Genomic DNA, 18,863 nt, shown 5'->3' with positions numbered 1-18,863 from the left:
TATAATCTAAAAGGCCTTTGGTAATCATCACAGTGTGACTTGCTGTCAGGTCCATCTGGTTTTCATCTGAAAAGATGACTGTCTGGTCATTTGAATGTTTCTTTTCATGGTTGTGTTCTATAACTGAAACCTATAATGAAAACAAAATGTCAAAAAATCAAATAAAATGCAAACTTTAAAAAAGGTATTTTATATGTTCTATATAAATAATCTTCAGCCCTGGCTGGCATAGCTCAGTGGATTGAGCGCGGGCTGCGAACCAAAGTGTCGCAGGTTCGATTCCCAGTCAGGGTACATGCCTGGGTTGCAGGCCATGACCCCCAGCAACCGCACATTGATATTTCTTTTTCTCTCTCTCCCTCTCTCTCTCCCTCCCTTCCCTCTCTAAAAATAAATAAAATCTTTTTAAAAAAGTAATAATCTTCAGTGATAGTTTCATGATATATTGGTATGTTTGAATCAAAGGTGTAGTGTGTAGTAATTTGTTATAAAATTTTTTTCTAAAGACTGAATACTTTTAGTGTTTTCAGACAAATTAAAAGTTCAAGGTTAATTATACATCTACTAGAAAGATGGAAAACAGAAAGGACTGACAATATCAAACGCAAATATAATGAAAATTCTAATCACTGTATTAAATAAGTCATTGTTATTCTAAATAAAAAAGACTTAGAAAGGGGTAAGTACATAATGACTAATTTATAGCACATTCTGTACTTTTGGGAGTTAGGATTTTCTTTGAATCTAATGCACTGATTTTATTTGTAAGGATATGGTCAGACTCCTTGCTAGTTAAAGTATGGTCCAATAGACCAGTATATTAATAACGCCTAGGAGACTGTTAGAACTATATAATGTAAGGGCCCACATTAGATCTAGTGGATAAGAATCTATATTTTAACAAAATTCTGAGATGATTCATATGTCCATTAAAGTATGACAAGTCCTGATATAACTAATATATTTCCCTATTATTTAAACTGAGAGTGATGTAACTTTCCCTAGTTAACTAAAAAGGTAAGTTTTTCCAGCCCTAGCTGGTGTAGCTCAGTGGATTGAGCATGGGCCTATGAACCAAAGGGCCATCACAGTTGGATTTCCAGTCAGGGCACATGCCTGGGTTGTGGAACTGGTCCCCAGTAGGGGGTGTGTGAGAGGCAACCACACAATAATGTTTCTATCCCTCTCTTTCTCCCTCCTTTCCCCTCTCTTTAAAAATAAGTAAATAAAGCCCTGGCTGGCGTAGCTCAGTGGATTGAGCTCGGGCTGTGAACCAAAGTGTCGCAGGTTCGATTCCCAGCCAGGGTACATGGCTGGGTTGCAGGCCATAACCCCCAGCAACCTCACATTGATGTTTCTCTCTCTCTCTCTCCCTCCTGTCCCTCTCTAAAAATAAATAAATAAAATCTTTAAAAAAAAAAGAGTGCATCCTAGAAAAGATTAAAAAAATTAGTAAAGAAAATCTTTTTTTAAAGAAGTTTTTCAAGTTTATAGGTCCATTTTGGTAGGTAACCCCTGAATCATACTATTACCATTAAATTTTGACTTTTTAAAAAGTTGTAAGCCCTGGCTGGCGCAGCTCAGTGGATTGAGTGCGGGCTGGGAACCAAAGTGTCCCAGGTCCGATTCCCAGCTAGGGTACATTCCTGGGTTGCAGGCCATAACCCCCAGCAACCGCACATTGATGTTTCTCTCTCTTTCTCTCTCTCTCTATCTCCCTCCCTTCCTCTCTAAAAATAAATAAATAAATAAAATTAAAAAAAAATTTTTTTTAAAAAGTTGTAACTGTCAAGAGAAATTAAAATATGAAGGCACTTGCATGAATTCATACCTCTCTCTGTTGCATCTGGGTCTGAATGGGAGCACAAAGCAAGGTGTTCATTCCTATTGGAAAAAATTAAAAAAAGAAAAAACTGTAGTCAATGACAAAAATATGTATCACTAAGAGGCTAAGTTTCCCTTTGTTAGGTTCTTCGTCAGTTATAAGTATAGTGGAGTCCTTATCAGTGGCTTTGCTTTTTGCAGTCATTTGTGGTCAACCATGGTCTAAAAATATTAAATGGAAAATTCCAAAAATAATTCCTAAATTTTAAATTACATACCATTCTGAGTAGCATGGTGAAATCTTGAGCCATCTGGCTCCATCCTGCCCGGGACATGAATCAGCCCTTTGTCCAGTGTATCCAACACAGTATATGCTGCCTGTCTGTTAGTCACTTAGTAGCCATCTTGGTTATCAGGTCTAATGTGACAGTATTGCAGTGCTTTTGTTCAAAACCCCTTATTTCACTTACTAATGAACCCAGTCTAAGAGTAGTGATGCAGACAATTAGAATATGCTTCATTTAAGTGAAAAGGTAAAATTTCTCCACTTAATAAGAAAAAAAAAAAGCTGTATGCTGAGGTTGCTAAGAACAGCTCTATTTGTAAAATTGTTTAATTTATAAATTAAGCTTTATCATAGGTATGTATGTATAGAAAAACATATAACTATATATAGTTTGATGATATCTATAATTATACGCATACACTGTGGATCCTGGAACATATTTTCCACAGGCAAGGGGAGACTACTATATTTACTAAAGTTTTATTAGTTACTAAGCCCTTTGTAAGGACATAGGTATTAAATTCCATTGACTTTTAATTGTCTCATTTTAGAGACAGAAATAGTTGCTGTATTCTTTGTGTGACTAAAATATTTTTAGAATGTGGTACAAACTTTAATGGTGGAAAGTTTAGACTACTTTTTTTTCCCTCTTCTCCATTTTTAAAATTTCCTGGATAGTAGAGGTTACATGATAAAGAGTACCAACTGACTGGACTGAAATGCTAGTGTAAGATTTTGAAGCATCTTTTATTCTATGTTAAGAAATCTAGACCTTCCCATAATGAAAGGTGCATTTTATTTTTAAAAAATTCTAGATGTCTCCCAAGATGGCAGAGGAGTGAATGGAAGTCACACTAACCTTCTCCCAGGACCAAGCTAGAATTACAATTAAATAGTGGAGAAATCACCCAGAACAAACAACTGAATACCAAGAGAGAAGCCTTATAACCTCAAACAGACAGAAGAATCAGCTTCAGCACAATCTAACTGATAGGGAGTTTGGTAGAAACGCGAAAGGGCTGGCTGGGTGCCCACTCAAATACTTAAGCTCCAGAGTGATACTTAAGTAGCCAGTTGGATCCCCCTGAGAAGTGTGGGATCTAAACCCTAAGCTGGGATCCCCAGCCTAGAGTACCAGAGCCTAGAAAGTACACAGATAACTTCCCACAGCAAAAAGCAGCAGGGTAGCTCTCTGACAGAGATGGATGGCTGGAGACACAAAGACCCACTTAAAGGGCCAACGCACAAATTTTCATTGATCCAACAAAGAGGTAGGGGGCAGAATGAGCTAGAGACACCTAAGGAGAGACTGGGGACAGAAGCTTTAAGGAGAGAACTCAGGGAGTAGACGCCAGGATCCTAGTGATGAGTCACTCTCACATGGCAACAGCCATGGTGCTCAGGCAGACCATGCCTCTCTGAATGGCAGCAGCCTGAGGGGAAACAACAGCCCCACCCCCAGGAGGGATTCTGTCCTGCCCTATGGTGCTTAAGCCTGACTGCTGAGTACAGTCTGACTAGATTAAAAACTGAAGGAGGTAGCCACAGACAGTAGAGCCCTGGAAATCTCAAACAGGCTGCTGAAGGTCAGAGGGGATCAACATCTGACATCACCAGAGGTGGATCCAGAAAGAAAGAATAGTGGTAAATACTAGATGCTACCAAGACAAACTCCACCATAGTCTTTTCCAGGATTTGCAATATTTTCTTTCCTGTAGAGTTTTTTTTTAAAGACTTATTTATTTTTAGAGAGACAGGAAAGAACAGAGAAAGAGAGGGAGAGAAACATCAATGTGTGATTGCCTTTCACATGTCCCCTACTGGGGACCTGGCCCAAAACCCAGGCATATGCCCTGACTAGGGATCAAACCAGCAACCCTTTGGTTGGCAGCCCATGCTCAGTCCACTGAGCTACACCAGCCAGGGCTCCTGCAGTTTTTTAACATTCATTGCCTGTACACCAAGTTTGTACATATTAAGTCACTAGATTTTATACTATAGTTTATTTCAATTCACATATTTTGCCATTCCCTTCTCTTACCCCATTTTACCTTCTTTCCTCTCATTATTTTCATTTTAAATTTTATTTTCTCTCTTACTACAACTTGTTTCCATCCCACACTCTTACTATTTCATCCCATCTAGTCTCTTGAAACCAATTTTCTTGTCAGTGGTCATCTCACCTCCTTTTTCCCACTCTTAAAATACCTGTGTTCTCTCTCTACGTTTAGCAATCTTTGCTTGTTGTTATATTGCATTTTTTCAGTGTTAGCTCTAGATCTTCACTAATTTTGTATTTAAAACCTCAAATTTGACTGTTTCCCCTCCTATTCTTTTTTTGTCTCAAATGTTATTTATCTTAGCTTATTTTTTACTTGTTTCCTTCTTTTTCTCTTTCATCCTGTTCCTTTTCTCTTTTCTTTTCATCTCAAATTTTATTTTTCCCTGCCTTGCCTGTTTTTCATTCCTCACTATTAGTACTCCCTCTCCCTCTATCATCTCAAAATCACGTCCTATTTCTCTAGAAGCTTTTCTTTTTTTTTCTCTCTTACTCCCATTCTACCTATATTAATTTTAGCTGATTTGTTGTTGATAGTGCTGTGGTGGATCTTTTGCTCCAGTCTGGCTCCTGTTTTTTAATTATTTATTTACTTTCCCCCACCTTCCTTTTTCTTTTTTTCTCCTATTAAAAATACTATTTATTTATTTTTAGGGAGGGGAAGGGAAGGAGAAAGAGAGGGAGAGAAACATCAAAGTGTGGTTGCTGCTCATGTACCCCATACTGGGGACCTGTCCCGCAATCCAGTCATGTGCTCTGACTGGGAATCAAACTGGCAACCCTTTGATTCACACGCTGGCGCTTAATCCACTGAGCCACATCAGCCAGGGCCCCTTCCTTTTTCTTTCTCTCATTTTTATTTTAATTTCTGTTTAAACTTAATACTATACGCTTCCCTTCTCTTACTCTATTCTGCCTTCTTCATCCTCTTTTTAATTTATGATGTAAATTTTACTTTCTCTCTTCACATTCCTCTGACTCCAAGCTCTTATTAGTACTCCTCCCTCTACCCTCTCAAAATCATTCTTCTTTCAGTAGGTCATCTCATATTTGCTCTCCTTTCTTATAATAGTCTTAATCTCTTTACACCCTTACTAATACTGGTTCATTTGCTGTTGATAGTAGGATTGCCGGCGGGGGGACATATTTTTGCGGTTGTTGGTTTGCCTCCTGGGCTTTGTGCTTTTGTTCTGGCAGCATCTGCACAATAGCATACAAGACGTGTTGGGTGGAGTGACCCTCAGTTAACTTGCTAGAGGGAAAGACCCACCAAAGAATAGCCCAACGACAATCAAAACCCAATTACATCCAGAAAGCCAACGTAAACGTCATAAAAGGTATCCCAAGAGCATCAAGTTCGGGAGATCAAGGAGACTACACCACTGAATCTCAAAGGTCTCCTACTACCAAAAGTTCGCATCACAAACTCAGGAAGTCAAAACAGATCATTTTAAGAAGCAGAAGCAAATAAGAAGAGTCTCACAAATAATGGGAGACAAAGAAACTACCACCAATCAAAAGGAAAGGAAGAGTCCTCAAAAAAAGTCCTAAATGAAACAGACACAAGTCAACTATCAGATATTGAGTTCAAAACAATGGTTATAAGAAAGATCAATGAACTCAGTGAGAATTACCAAAAAATACAGGGAAACTACAAGGAACTTACTGTAAGTATATCAGCCTGAAAAATGACATAGAAACAACCAACATGAGCCAAAAGGAAATGAAGAATACAATTTCTGAATGGAAGAATACAATAGAAAGAGTCATTCCGGCAAGATGGAGGAATAGGTGGACGCACCGTGCCTCCTCGCACAACCAAGATTAGAAAACCAATAATTTACAACAATAACTTACTATCAGAATAACACCCAGATCCGGCAGAGGATTTATCTGAATGGAAGTCGGGCAGCCAAGAAGTTGAAGTAGACGTGTTCATCCGGACTGGTAGGAGAAGACGAGCCGGCGGGCGCGGGGCTGGCTCGGGTCGGCGGCGCGCGGAGGTCGGGGGAAGGTTTGGCGCAAAATCAGCGCAAAAGCCATCCGGCGCGCAAGAAGGCAGCGGTGATCCCTGAGTACGCAAGCTGCGGCCAGCAGACCCAGAGGGGCAGCGATTGTGGACCAGGGCAGAACTCGCGGCCCAGAAGCCCAGACAAGGGTCTGAGTCCAGGGGAACGGAACTACCACCATTGTTTTCTCCCACCCAGCCCCCACATATAACGTCACAATCTAGCGACTGGGGTGCCCAGCCCCGTTGAGCACCTAAGGCTCTGCCCCCCACCGTAACAAGAGCAACCAGACCAGAAAAAAAAAAAAAAAAAAAGGAGAGACAGGGGGAAAAACAAAAAACAAAAAACTATGTTTTCAACAGAGCAGATCAGTCCCCCAGGACTCATCCTTTTGAGCGACCAAGAACTAGCCAATCTATCAGATGCGCAGTTCAAAACACTGGTAATCAGAAAGCTCACGGAACTGGTTGATTTTGGACGAAATTTAGATGAAAGAATGCAGAGTACCATAAAACAGATGCAGGAAGACACGCGGAGGAGAGCCAATAGTGAAAGGAAGGAATATGAGTCTCAAAACAATACAGTGGACCAGAAGGAAGATAGAATCAACCAAGCAGGAAAGCATGATGAAATAAGAATTCAAAAAATTGAGGAAAAGATTAAGAGCATCCAAGACACCTTTAAACGTTCCAATATCCGAATTATAGGGGTACCAGAATCGGAAGGGGAAAAGCAACAGATTGAGCACGTATTTGAACAAATAATAAAGGAGAACTTCCCCAATCTGGCAAAGGGAACAGTCTTCCAAGAAATCCAAGAAGCTCAGAGAGCCCCAAAGAAGTTGGACCCAAGAAGAAACACACCAAGGCACATCATAATTACATTAGCCAAGGTAAAAACGAAGGAGAGAATCCTAGAAGCAGCAAGAGGTAAGGGGACAGTCACCTACAAAGGAGTTCCCACCAGACTGTCAGCTGATTTCTCCAAAGAGACCTTACAGGCAAGAAGGGGCTGGAAAGAAATATTCCAAGTCATGAAAGACAAGGACCTACAACCCAGATTGCTCTATCCAGCAAAGCTTTCATTTAGAATGGAAGGGCAGATAAAGTGCTTCTCAGATAAGGTCAAGTTAAAGGAGTTCATCATCACCAAGCCCTTATTTTATGAAATGCTAAAGGGACTTATCTAAGAAAAGAAGATAAAGAAAAAACATGTATAGTAAAAGGACAGCAAACTCACAATTATTAACAACAACACCTAAAGCAAAACCAAAAGAAACTAAGTAAACAATTAGAACAGGAACAGAACCACAGAAATGGAGGGCACATGGAGGGTTAGCAGCAGGGGGGTGGGAGGAGGAGAGAGGGGGAAAAGGTATAGAGAGTAAGTAGCATAGAATGTAGGTTGAAAATAGATAGGGGGAGGGCAAGAATAGTATGGGAAATGTAGAAACTAAAGAACTGATAAGTATGACACATGGACATGAACTAAAGGGGGAAATGTGGGTGGGAGGGGGGTACAGGGTGGAGGGGAGAGAAGGGGGGAAATGGGACAACTGTAATAGCATAATCAATAAAATATATTAAAAAACAAAAAAAAAACAAAAAAAACAAAAAAAAAAAAGAAAGAGTCAAAAGCAGGCTAGATAAAGCAGAGGATCAAGTCAGCAAGCTGGATGATAAGGTAGAAAAAACTCACAGAAAGTACAAGAAAAGGGAAAGAGGCTCAAAAAGATGAAGCAGGGTTAAGGGAACTTCAGGACAGCATGAAAAGTAATAATATCCAAATGATAGGGATACCAGAAGAAGAAGAGGAGGAGGAAGGGATAGAACACCTGTTTGAAAAAGTAATGATGGAAAATTTCCCTAATTTCGTGAGGGAAAAGCCACACAAGTCCAAGAAGCACAGAAGATCCCAATCAAGAGGAACCCAAAGAGGCCCACTCTAAGACACTCATAATTAAAATGGCAAAATTCAAAGACAGACAAAGAATTTAAAGGCATCAAGAGAGAAATAGAAAGTAACATACAAGGGAGCCCCAGATAAGGCTAGCAGCTGACTTCTCAAGAGAAACACTGCAAGCCAGAAGGGAATGGCTGGAAATATTCCAAGTAATGAAAAGCAAAGGCCTACAACCAAGACTACTCTATCCAGCAAGGCTCTCAATTAAAATGCATGGTGAAATAAGGAGTTTCCCAGACAAAAGAAAGCTAAAAGTATACGCCTACACCAAACCAGCATTGCAAGATATGCTAAAGAGGCTGCTTTAAGAAGACGAGGAAAAAGAATAAGAGGAACACAGCTACAAAGGGGGTAAAATGGCAATGAATAAGTACCTATCAATAATAACCTTAAATGTAAATGCTCCAATCAAAAGACATAGTGTAGCTGAATGGATAAGAAAACATGATCCACATACATGCTGCCTACAAGAGACCCACCTCAGAACAAAAGACCTACACAGACTGAAAGTAAAAGGTTGGAAAAAATATTCCAAGCAAATGAACAGGAAAAAAAGCCAGGGTATCAATACTTATATCAGACAAAATAGACTTCAAAACAAAAGCCATAAAAGACACAGAAGGACACTTCATAATACTCAAGGGAAGAATCCATCAAGAAGACACAAATACTGTAAACATATAGGCACCCAACACAGGAGAACCCAAATATATAAGAAAAATCTTGGAGGATTTCAAGAAAGATATAGATATCAACACAATTATAGTAGAGGATTTTAACACCCATTGTCAACAATGGATAGATCTTCCAAACAAAATATCAATAAGGGTATTTTGGAACTGAACAACACATTAGATCAAATGGACTTAGCTGATATCTATATAGAATCCTTTCATCCCAAAGATGTAAAATACACATTCTTTTCAAATCCACATGGAATATTTAAAGACAGACTACGTGATAGGACACAAAACAAGCCTCAACAAATTCAAGAAAACTGAAATCATATCAAGCACTTTCTTGGATCACAAGGGCCTGAAACTAGAAACCAACCTCAAGGAAAAAACTCAAAAACATTCAAACTCACAGAGACTGAACAGCATGCTATTAAACAATGAATGGGTTAATAATGAGATCAAAGAAGAAATCAAAAAGTTTCTTGAAACATGAAAATGAACACACAACAGTCCAAAACCTATGGGACACGGCAAAGGCAGTCCTGAGACGGAAGTTCATAGCAATAGAGGCCTACTTAAAAAAGATAGAAACATTTCAAATAAACAGCCTAACCATACATCTACAAGAACTGAAGCAACAACAACAAACGAAGCCCAGAGTGAGTAGAAGGAAGAAAATAATCAAGATTAGAACAGAATTAAATGACATAGAGACTAAAAGAGCAATTCAAAGGATCAATAAATCCAGGAGCTGGTTCTTTGAAAAGATAAACAAAATTGACAAACCTTTAATGAGACTTATTGATATAAAAAAGGAGAGAATCCAAATAACTAAAATAGAACTGAAATAGGAGAAATTACAACTGCTATCACAGAAATGCAAAGGATTATAAGAAATTACTACAAACAAATATATGCCAAGAAATTTGAAAACCTGGGTGAAATGGACAAATCTCTAGAAACATATAATCTTCCAAAATTGAATCAAGAAGCAGCAGAAAGCCTGAACAGACCAGTAACAGCTGGTGAAATTTAAGCAGTAATGAAGAAACTCCCAGCACACAAAAGCCCCAGACCAGACAATTTCACAGGAGAATTTTACAAAACATTTAAGGACGAGCTAACGCGTATCCTTCTCAGACTATTCAAAAAAAAAAAAATCCAAGAAGAGGGAAGATTCCCAAACTCTTATTGTGAGACCAGCATCATCCCAATCCCAAAACCAGATAAAGACACAACAAAGAAAGAAAATTACTGGCCAATATTGCTGATGAACACAGATGCTAAAATCCTCAACAAAAAATTGGCAAACTGCATCCAGCAATACATTAAAAAGATCATACACCACAATCAAGTGGGATACATCCCAGGGATGCAAGGATGGTAAGATATTCACAAATCAATAAATGTAATACATCACATAAACAAAAGACAAAAACACATGATCGTATCAATAGATGTGGAAAAAGGATTTGATAAGGTACAGCACCCATTTATGATAAAAACACTCAGCAAAATGGGAGAAGAAGCATACCTCAACATAATAAAGGCTATATATGAAAACCTTACAGCCAACATCATATTCAATGGGCAAAAACTAAAAGCTTTCCCACTAAGATCAGGAACAAGACAAGGATGTCTACTTTCACCATTTCTCTTCAACATAGTACTGGAATTCCTAGCCACAAGGATCAGACAAGAAAAGGAAATAAAAGGCATCCAAATTTTAAAGGAGGAAATAAAACTGTCATTGTTTGTAGATGATATGATGGTGTACACAGAAAACCCTGAAGACTCCACCAAAAAACTACTCGACCTAATAAGTGAATTTGGCAAAACAGTGGGATGAAAAGTCAATATTCAGAAATTGAAGGCATTTTTGTACACCAGCAATGAAATATCAGAAACAGAAATCAGAAGAAAATCTCATTTGCTATAGCAATACGAAAAATAAAGTAACTAGGAATAAACCTAACCAAGAAGGTAAAAGACCTGTACTCAGAAAACTACATAATAATAAAAAAAAAAACTACATAATAGTGAAGAAAGAAATTAAGAGAGACATAAATAAATGGAAGCATATACCGTGTTTATGGATTAGAAGAATTAACATCATCAAAATGTCCATACTACCCAAAGCAATTTATAGATTCAACACACTCCCTATTAAAATGCCAATGATATATTTCACAGATGTAGAACAAACATTTCAAAAATTTATATGGAACCATAAATGACCCTGAATAGCCTCAGCAATTTTGAGAAAGAAGAAGGTAGGAGGGATCACAATACCTGATATCAAACTGTATTACAAGGCCACTGTAATCAAAATAGTCTTGTACTGGCATAAGAACAGACACATAGATCAACGGAACAGAATAGAAAAGGCTGAAATAAACCCAAGTGTCTATGGTCAATTAATATTTGACAAAGGGGACAAAAGTATAAAATGGAGTAAAAATAGCCTCTTCAACAAATGGTGTTAGGAGATCTGGACAGCTATATGCAAAAAAATGAAACTTGACCACCAACTTACACCATACACAAAAATAAACACAAGATAGATAAAATACTTAAATATAAGTTGTGACACCATAAAAGTCCTAAAGGAGAACATAGGCAGGAAAATTTCAGATATTCCACTCAGTAATATTTTTACCGTTATGTCCCTAGAGCAAGTGACATAAAGGAAAGAATAAACAAATGGGACTACAACAAATTAAAAAGCTTTTGCATGGCTAAACAAAATATCAGCAAAATGGAAAGGAATCAACCATATGGGAAAAATTATTTGCCAATGATACCTCTGATAAGGGTTTGATCTCCAAAATATATAAAAACTCACATGACTCTACACCAGGAAAACAAAGAATCCAATTAAAAAACGGGCAGAGACCTGACCAGTCACTTCTCCAAGGAGGACATACAGAGGGCCCAGAGACATATGAAAGGGTGCTCAGCATCACTAGCCATCACAAAAATGCAAATTAAAACCACAATGAGATACCACTTCACACTGGTCAGAATGGCTTTTGTAACCATATCAACAAACAAGTTCTGGCAAGGATATGGAGAGAAGGGAACCCTAGTGCACTGTTGGTGGCAATGCAAATTGGTGCAGCCACTGTGGACAACAGTATCAAATTTCCTCAAAAAAGTAAAAATGGAACTGCCAGCAATTCCACTGCTGGAACACTAAATTCAAAAGAACCTATGCACCCCAATGTTCATAACAGTGCAATTTACAATAGCCAAGTGCTGGAAACAGAATAAGTGCCCATCAGTAAACAAGTGGATCAAAAAACTGTGGTACATTTACACAATGGAATACTACACAGCAGAAAGAAGAACTCCTACCCTCCACAAAAGCATGGCTGGGACTGGAGAGCATTATGCTAAGTGAAATAAACCAGGGGGTGAAAGACAAATACCATATGATCTCACCTATAAGTGGGAACCTAGTCAACAAAACAAAGAAGTTAGCCAAATAGAATCAGAGACATGGAAATAAAGAACAAATTGACAGTAACCAGAGGGGAGGGAAGAGGGGTATAACAGGGAAAAGAAGGAGAAGGGTTGTCAAGGAACATATATAAAGGAACAAGGACAAAGACAATGCAGTGGGAAGGACTGAATGTGAGAATTGGGGGTGGGGGTTGGGGGGGAGAGTAATGAGGGGAAAATGAGGACAACTGTAAATGAACAACAATAAAAAAAAATTCTAGCACTGGTTGGTGTGGCTCAGTGGATTGAGCACCAGACTGCAGACTAAAGGGTTGCTGGTTCGATTCCCACTCTAGGGCACAGGCCTTGGTTGTGGGGCCAAGCTCCCGGTAGGGGGTGCTTGAGGGGCCACCGCACACTGATGTTTCTGTCCCTCTCTTTCTCCCTCCCTTTCCCTCTGTCTAAAAATAAACAAATAAAATCTTTTAAAAAAATTCAAGAGGAGAAGAAAGTAGAAGAGAAGATGAACCAATAAAGAAACTACTGTAATAGTTCAGATATAACACAATGAGAATTTATGTTAGGGCAAGACCCAATGAGAATGGAAATAAGGAATTAGATGCAAGACATTTTAGAATTAAAATATAAAGATTTAGGTAACAAACTGGACTTGAAAAATACAGGATTGAAGATGCTATAATAAAAAAGAAAGTACATTTTAAAATACTTAAGTTTAAGGCATATCTTTAGAATATTTTTTAAAGAGTTTACAGCAACCTTGATTAAATATGACAATGAGTTACAGGCTTTTTATTAGGAGCCTTATATATTCATCAAGTTTCCACTAATTTATTCAAGAAATATTGCTTCACAACCTATTATGTGTCCCCAAATAACTATTTACTAAAGTGAAAAGGAAAAGCAAACTTTCTGAACTCAAAGAGTTTCTAATCTAACAAGAGAGGCAGAAGTAAATACCAAAACTACAATGTGATAAATTCTACAATAGATTGAGAAATAAAAGGAGTGTTATGACAGCACAGGACAGAGTGACTAACTTCTTGGTCTTGCAGAGAAAACTCCATTTAAGCCAGTACTACTCAGTGTATGGTGTTAGCCTGTGAACAGCTGATTCACAGAGCTTGCAGCTAATGTAAATTATATAGTATTTCCTTCATCGAGAAAACTATGCTAGGAAAAAATGTCACCGAAACTAAATAGTAGCTTACTACCACAGTTGATTTATACTCCAATGAAAGTTCTTCTCTCATGGACTGTAGCAGTTTGTGGACTACCTGCTTTGTTCTTTGTTTTGTTTAGTTTTATCTTCACATGAGGACATTTTTCATTGTTTTTAGAGAGAGAGGAAGGGAGAGAGAGAAAAACATCAATGTGAGAGAAACATTGATCGGTTGTCTCCTGTATACACCCAGATCTGGGATCATTTGCCCTTGGCCAGGAGAACAAACCTGCAACCTGTCATGTGCCCTGAATGGGAATCAAACCAACAACCCTTCAGTTATGGGATGACGCTCCAAGCAAATGAGCCACACCAGCTAGGGCAGACTGGTTACTCTGAATAGCACTGAAGTTAAGCTAAGTTAAGTAAAAAATGACAAGACTGCTAGGCAAATTGTAGTAGGAAGAGTACTTTAGGTACAGGAAATAGCATTTTCAATGAATACAGGCAGGAAAAAGTCCACATGGAGAACTTCAAATAGTTCTTCATAAGCTAGAGGAAAGGACACCTATAAATAAAAGGAAATAAGGTTGGAAAAGATGGCAAGCCAAATCACAAAGGCCCCTTTTTTTTTTAATACATATTCACTTCTTTTTAAGATTTTATTTATTTATTTTTAGAGAGGGGAAGGGAGGGAGAAAGAGAGAGAGAGAAACATCAATGTTGTGGTTGCCTCTCACATGGCCTCCACTAGGGACATGGCCTGCAACCCACACATGTGCCTTGAATGGGAACCTGTGGTGCTTTTGGCTCGCAGCCTGCACTCAATCCACTGAGCTACTCCAGCCAGGGCCACAAAGGCCTTTCTAAGTCTTTGCTTAGGAGTGTGGGTTTTATCCTGGAAGCAAAAAAGTGTCATTAAATAATTTTAAGTTGGAAGGTAATATGATCTGATTTAGAAATACATAAAATAGATTAGAAAGGTAAGAAGCTAAACACAATAGCCCAAGAAAGAATAATAGGAACTTGAATTCAAACAATGGCAAGAAGGCATATGGAAAAATAAAAGATTTGCAAGATATATAGAAGACAGGACATAAAGAGAGTCTCTTTAGATATAGGGAATGAAGTAAAAATTTAAAAAATTTAAAAAATGGCTCAACGCATGATTTGAGTAAATAAATGAGTGGGAGTCTAAGATGGAGGAAATAAGAGAACAGCAGATTTGGAAGAAATAAAGTAAATATATGAAATTTTAAAATGAAAATTTTGTGTAAATCACACAGCTCTCTTCACACTTCCTTTTTCATGCTTCTTTTAGCTATTACTTATCAAGGTATCTGGATAAAAAAAAGGTATATAATAAGAAAAGTATTCTAATCATACTCACCAATAATCTCACAGTAATTATCTTCTGGATTATTATTCCTAAAATTTAAAAAGTGTTTTAAAAAACTGTGCTTCAAACAATTAGCAAGAATCACAACATTGAATAATAATGCCAATTACCTTCTACAATTTATTCCCACTAGCAATAAGTGACTAACAATGATGGATTGAATGAAAAATTATATCTCAATCAATCTGGTCTTCAGTTTTGAAGATAAGTATCTTTTCATTTGTTCAAAAGCTACTGGCATTTACTTTCCTATATATTAATATTATAAAAACAAATTTAATTAAAAAATCTCTAGATTAATATTTCTTGCTTTATACTAGCTTATATATTTAAGGATTTAAAAATGAAAGTATTTCATCACTGTTAACATAAGCTTACAATGCACATACTTATCAGATATAAGTCTATTAAATTTATAAGAAAAAAAGTGTTTCTTTAATCCTAAGTATTCCTCAAAAGGGACACAAAACTAAAAACAAAAAGGATATTAATTAAAAAATTCTTTTATGTACTGGAACTAAACAACTTTGAAATATAATTTGAATCATATTTTCCTTACTTACTGCATAAACAGAACATTTTCTCTTGCCTCTGTTTCTAAAATGAAATAAAATTGAAAACTTTTCAAGGACACACTGATAAAGCATTAGAAAAATTGCATAAGAACATTAACACCAATTAAAAAAACCGTTCCCCCATGCCTCAAGTTATACCTTTTAGCAATAAGATAAACAATAAGTTATATGAATTATCTGGTTAGATACTCACAGTAAATTTTTTTAAAGATTTTATTTATTCATTTTTAGAGAGAGCGGGAGAAAGAAAGAGAGGGAGAGAAACATCAATGTATGGTTGTCTGGCATGCCCCCCAATGGGGACCCAGCCCATAACCCAGGCATGTGCCCTGACTTTGGTTCGCAGCCCACATTTAATCCACTGAGCTACACCAGCCAGGGCTACCCACAGTAAAACTTCATAAAATGCAGAATTAGCAGGGATTGCCTTAATATATTACCTGCAATTTCTGACTTTCTCACTATTTTCATATGAGATTCTGCCTGGAATACCCTAGAAAAGAAAATCAAGATTAACGAATATCTGCAATTTTTAATTAGAACACTATGGTATTAATTTATGTTTTTCTAATATATATTTATTAATTATGTTATTACAGTTGTCCCATTCCTCCCCCCCTTTATCCCCATCTGCCCTGCATACCCACTCCCACCCATATTCCCCCCTATCAGTTCATGTCCATGGGTCATAAATATAAGTTCTTTGGCTTCTACATTTCCTACACTATTCTTAACCCACTCCATGTCTATTTTCTACTTACCATTTATGCTACTTATTCTCTGTATCCTTCCCCCACCCATTCCCCCACTTATGGCTCTCCATGTGATCTCCATTTCTGTGATTCTGTTCCTGTTCTAGTTGTTTGCTTAGTTTTTGTTCTTGTTTTAGGTTCAGTTGTTAATATCTGTGAGTTTGCTGTCATTTTACTGTTCATATTTTTGATCATCTTCCTTTCCTTAGACAAGTCCCTTTAACATTTCATGTAATAAGGGCTTGGTGATGATGAGCCCCTTTACCTTTACATTGTCTGGGTTTATTTGTCCTTCCATTCTAATGAGAGCTTGCTGGACAGAGTAATCTTGGATGTAAGTCCTTGCCTTTCATAACTTCAAATACTTCTTTCCAGCCCCTTCTTGCCTGCAAGGTTTCTTTTGAGAAATTAGCTGAGAGTCTGATGGGAATTCCTTTGTAGACAACTGTCTCCTTTCCTCATGCTGCTTTTAAGATTCTCTCCTTCTCTTTAATCTTGGCTAATATAATTATGATGTGTCTTGGTGTATTCCTCCTTGGGTCCAACTTCTTTGGGACTCTCTAAGCTTCCTGGAAGTCTATTTCCTTTGCCAGAATGGGGAAGTTCTCCTTCATTATTTGTTCAAATAAGTTTAAATTTCTTGCTCTTCCTCTTCCCCTTCGGGTACCCCTATAATTTGGATGTTGGAATGTTTAAAGATGTCCTGGAGGTTGCTATCTTCTCCTCATTTTTTTTGGAATTCTTTTTTCTTTATTCTGTTCTGGTTGAATGGTTTTTTTTTTCCTTCTGGTCCATACCATTGAGTCCCAGTTTCCTTCCCATCACTGTTGGTTCCCTGCACATTTTCCTTTATTTCACTTAGCATAGCCTTCATTTTTTCTCTAATTTGCGACCATATTCAACCAATTCTGTGAGCATCCTGATTACCAGTGTTTTGAACTGTGCATCTGACAGGTTGGCTATCTCTTTGTCATTTAGTTGTATTTGTTCTGAGCTTTGATCTGTTCTTTCATTTAGGCCATTTTTTTTTTGTCTCAGCACTCCTGTTACTTAGTATAAGATGGAGCTGTAGGTGTTCACCAGGGTGGGGCAACCCACGTCACTGGTGTGATGCTGTATGTGAGAGAGGGGTCCAAGAGGGAACATGATCTGCCTCATTCCCCAGTTGTTCCTCCCAGTTTATATGCATGTGAATGTGGGACAGCCCAGTTCAAAATTCGCTGCCTCATCGTGCCCACCAGCTGCCACCTTGTCACGAGTCCTCTCTACCTGGCTGCCCTTCTCTGCCCCTTCTACCGGTCTGGATGAATGTTTCTTCTTTAACTCCTTGACTGTCGGACTTCCATACGAACTGTATGGAACTGTATTGTCTTTCCGTCAGTTCTGTTTGTTTTTAGTTTTTAAATTTGTTTTGTCCTTCTTTTGGTTGTGCGAGGAGGCACAGTGTATCTACATATGCCTCCATCTTGGCTGGAAGTCCAGATATCTAACTTATGCTGTTTTTATCTCAACATAATAAAGGCCATATATGACAAACCCACAGCTAACATCATATTCAACAGGGAAAAAATAAAATCATTTCCCTTAATATCAGGAACAAGACAGAAATGTTCACTTTCACCAGCCTTAGTAAACACAGTATTAAAAGTCCTAGCTACAGCAATTAGACAAGAAGAATTAAAGGCATCCAAACTGGAAAAAAGAAGTAAAACTGTCATTATATGCAGATGGCATGTCACTCTATATAGAGATCCCTAAAGAGTCCACCAAAAAACTCCTAGAACTGATAAATAAATTCAATAAAGTAGGAAGATACAAAATAAATACCCCACATCAGTTGCACTTTAATATACCAATACATAACAAACTATCAGAAAGGAAAACTAAGAAAACAATCCTATTTAAAATTGTGTTAAAAAATAAATAATGCTTAGGAATAAAATGATATATCTAGGAATAAATTTAACCAAGGAGGTAATGAGAAATTATGAAACACTGAAGAGGACTTCCAGCAAGATGGAGGTATAGGTGGATGCACCGTACCTCCATGCACAACCAAGATTAAAACAACAACAATTTAGAGGCAGAATAACACCCAGAACTGACAGAGAATTTATCTGAATGGAAGTCGGACAGCCAAGAAGTTGAATTAGACCCGCTCATCCAGGCCGGTAGGAGAGGTGGAGAGGAGCAGCCAGGTGTGGGTGGGTTGTGGAGTGCGGAGATCAGGGAGAATTGGGCACGTAAGGCAACCGAGTGCATAAGCCTTCCGGGATGCGCAAAATCGCAGTGCAGCGGTGGACCCTGAGCACGCAAGTGGTGGCTGGCAGACCCAGTGAGGTGGCGATTGTGGACCAGGGCAGAGTGCACAACCCAGGATTCCAGGCGGGTTACTGAGGCCCCAAGAGAGCGGAGCTACCACCATTGTTCCCTCCCACCCCCACCCCCACCCCCACATACAACGTCACAATCTAGAGACTGGGGTGCCCAGCCCCAGTGAACACCTAAGGCTCCGCCCCTCACTGTAACAGGAGCAACCAGACCGGAAAAAAAAAAAAAAGGAGAGAGAGAGACAGACATATTTCTAACAGAAGAACAGCTCAATCCCCCAGGACTCATTCTTTTAAGCGACCAAGAGATAGCCAATCTATCAGATGCACAGTTCAAAACACTGGTGATCAGGAAGCTCACAGAAT

General features: G+C 38.2%; 1 protein-coding gene across 1 annotated transcript in view; it reads right to left on the bottom strand.

Moving 5' to 3' along the window:
* The window catches only part of KNL1 (kinetochore scaffold 1), a 61,764-nt gene that overhangs the window by 26,747 nt on the left and 16,154 nt on the right, over positions 1-18,863 (bottom strand). The window contains 5 exon segments of the mRNA XM_036031771.1: positions 1-130; positions 1,832-1,884; positions 14,832-14,869; positions 15,404-15,437; positions 15,856-15,908. Coding sequence (XP_035887664.1) covers positions 1-130; positions 1,832-1,884; positions 14,832-14,869; positions 15,404-15,437; positions 15,856-15,908 — 308 coding nt within the window.

Source organism: Phyllostomus discolor, chromosome 1 (assembly GCF_004126475.2).
Source record: "Phyllostomus discolor isolate MPI-MPIP mPhyDis1 chromosome 1, mPhyDis1.pri.v3, whole genome shotgun sequence".
Classification (NCBI taxonomy): Eukaryota; Metazoa; Chordata; class Mammalia; order Chiroptera; family Phyllostomidae; genus Phyllostomus; species Phyllostomus discolor.
Note: the sequence above shows the minus strand (reverse complement) of the source record. Positions and strands in the feature narration are given on the sequence as shown.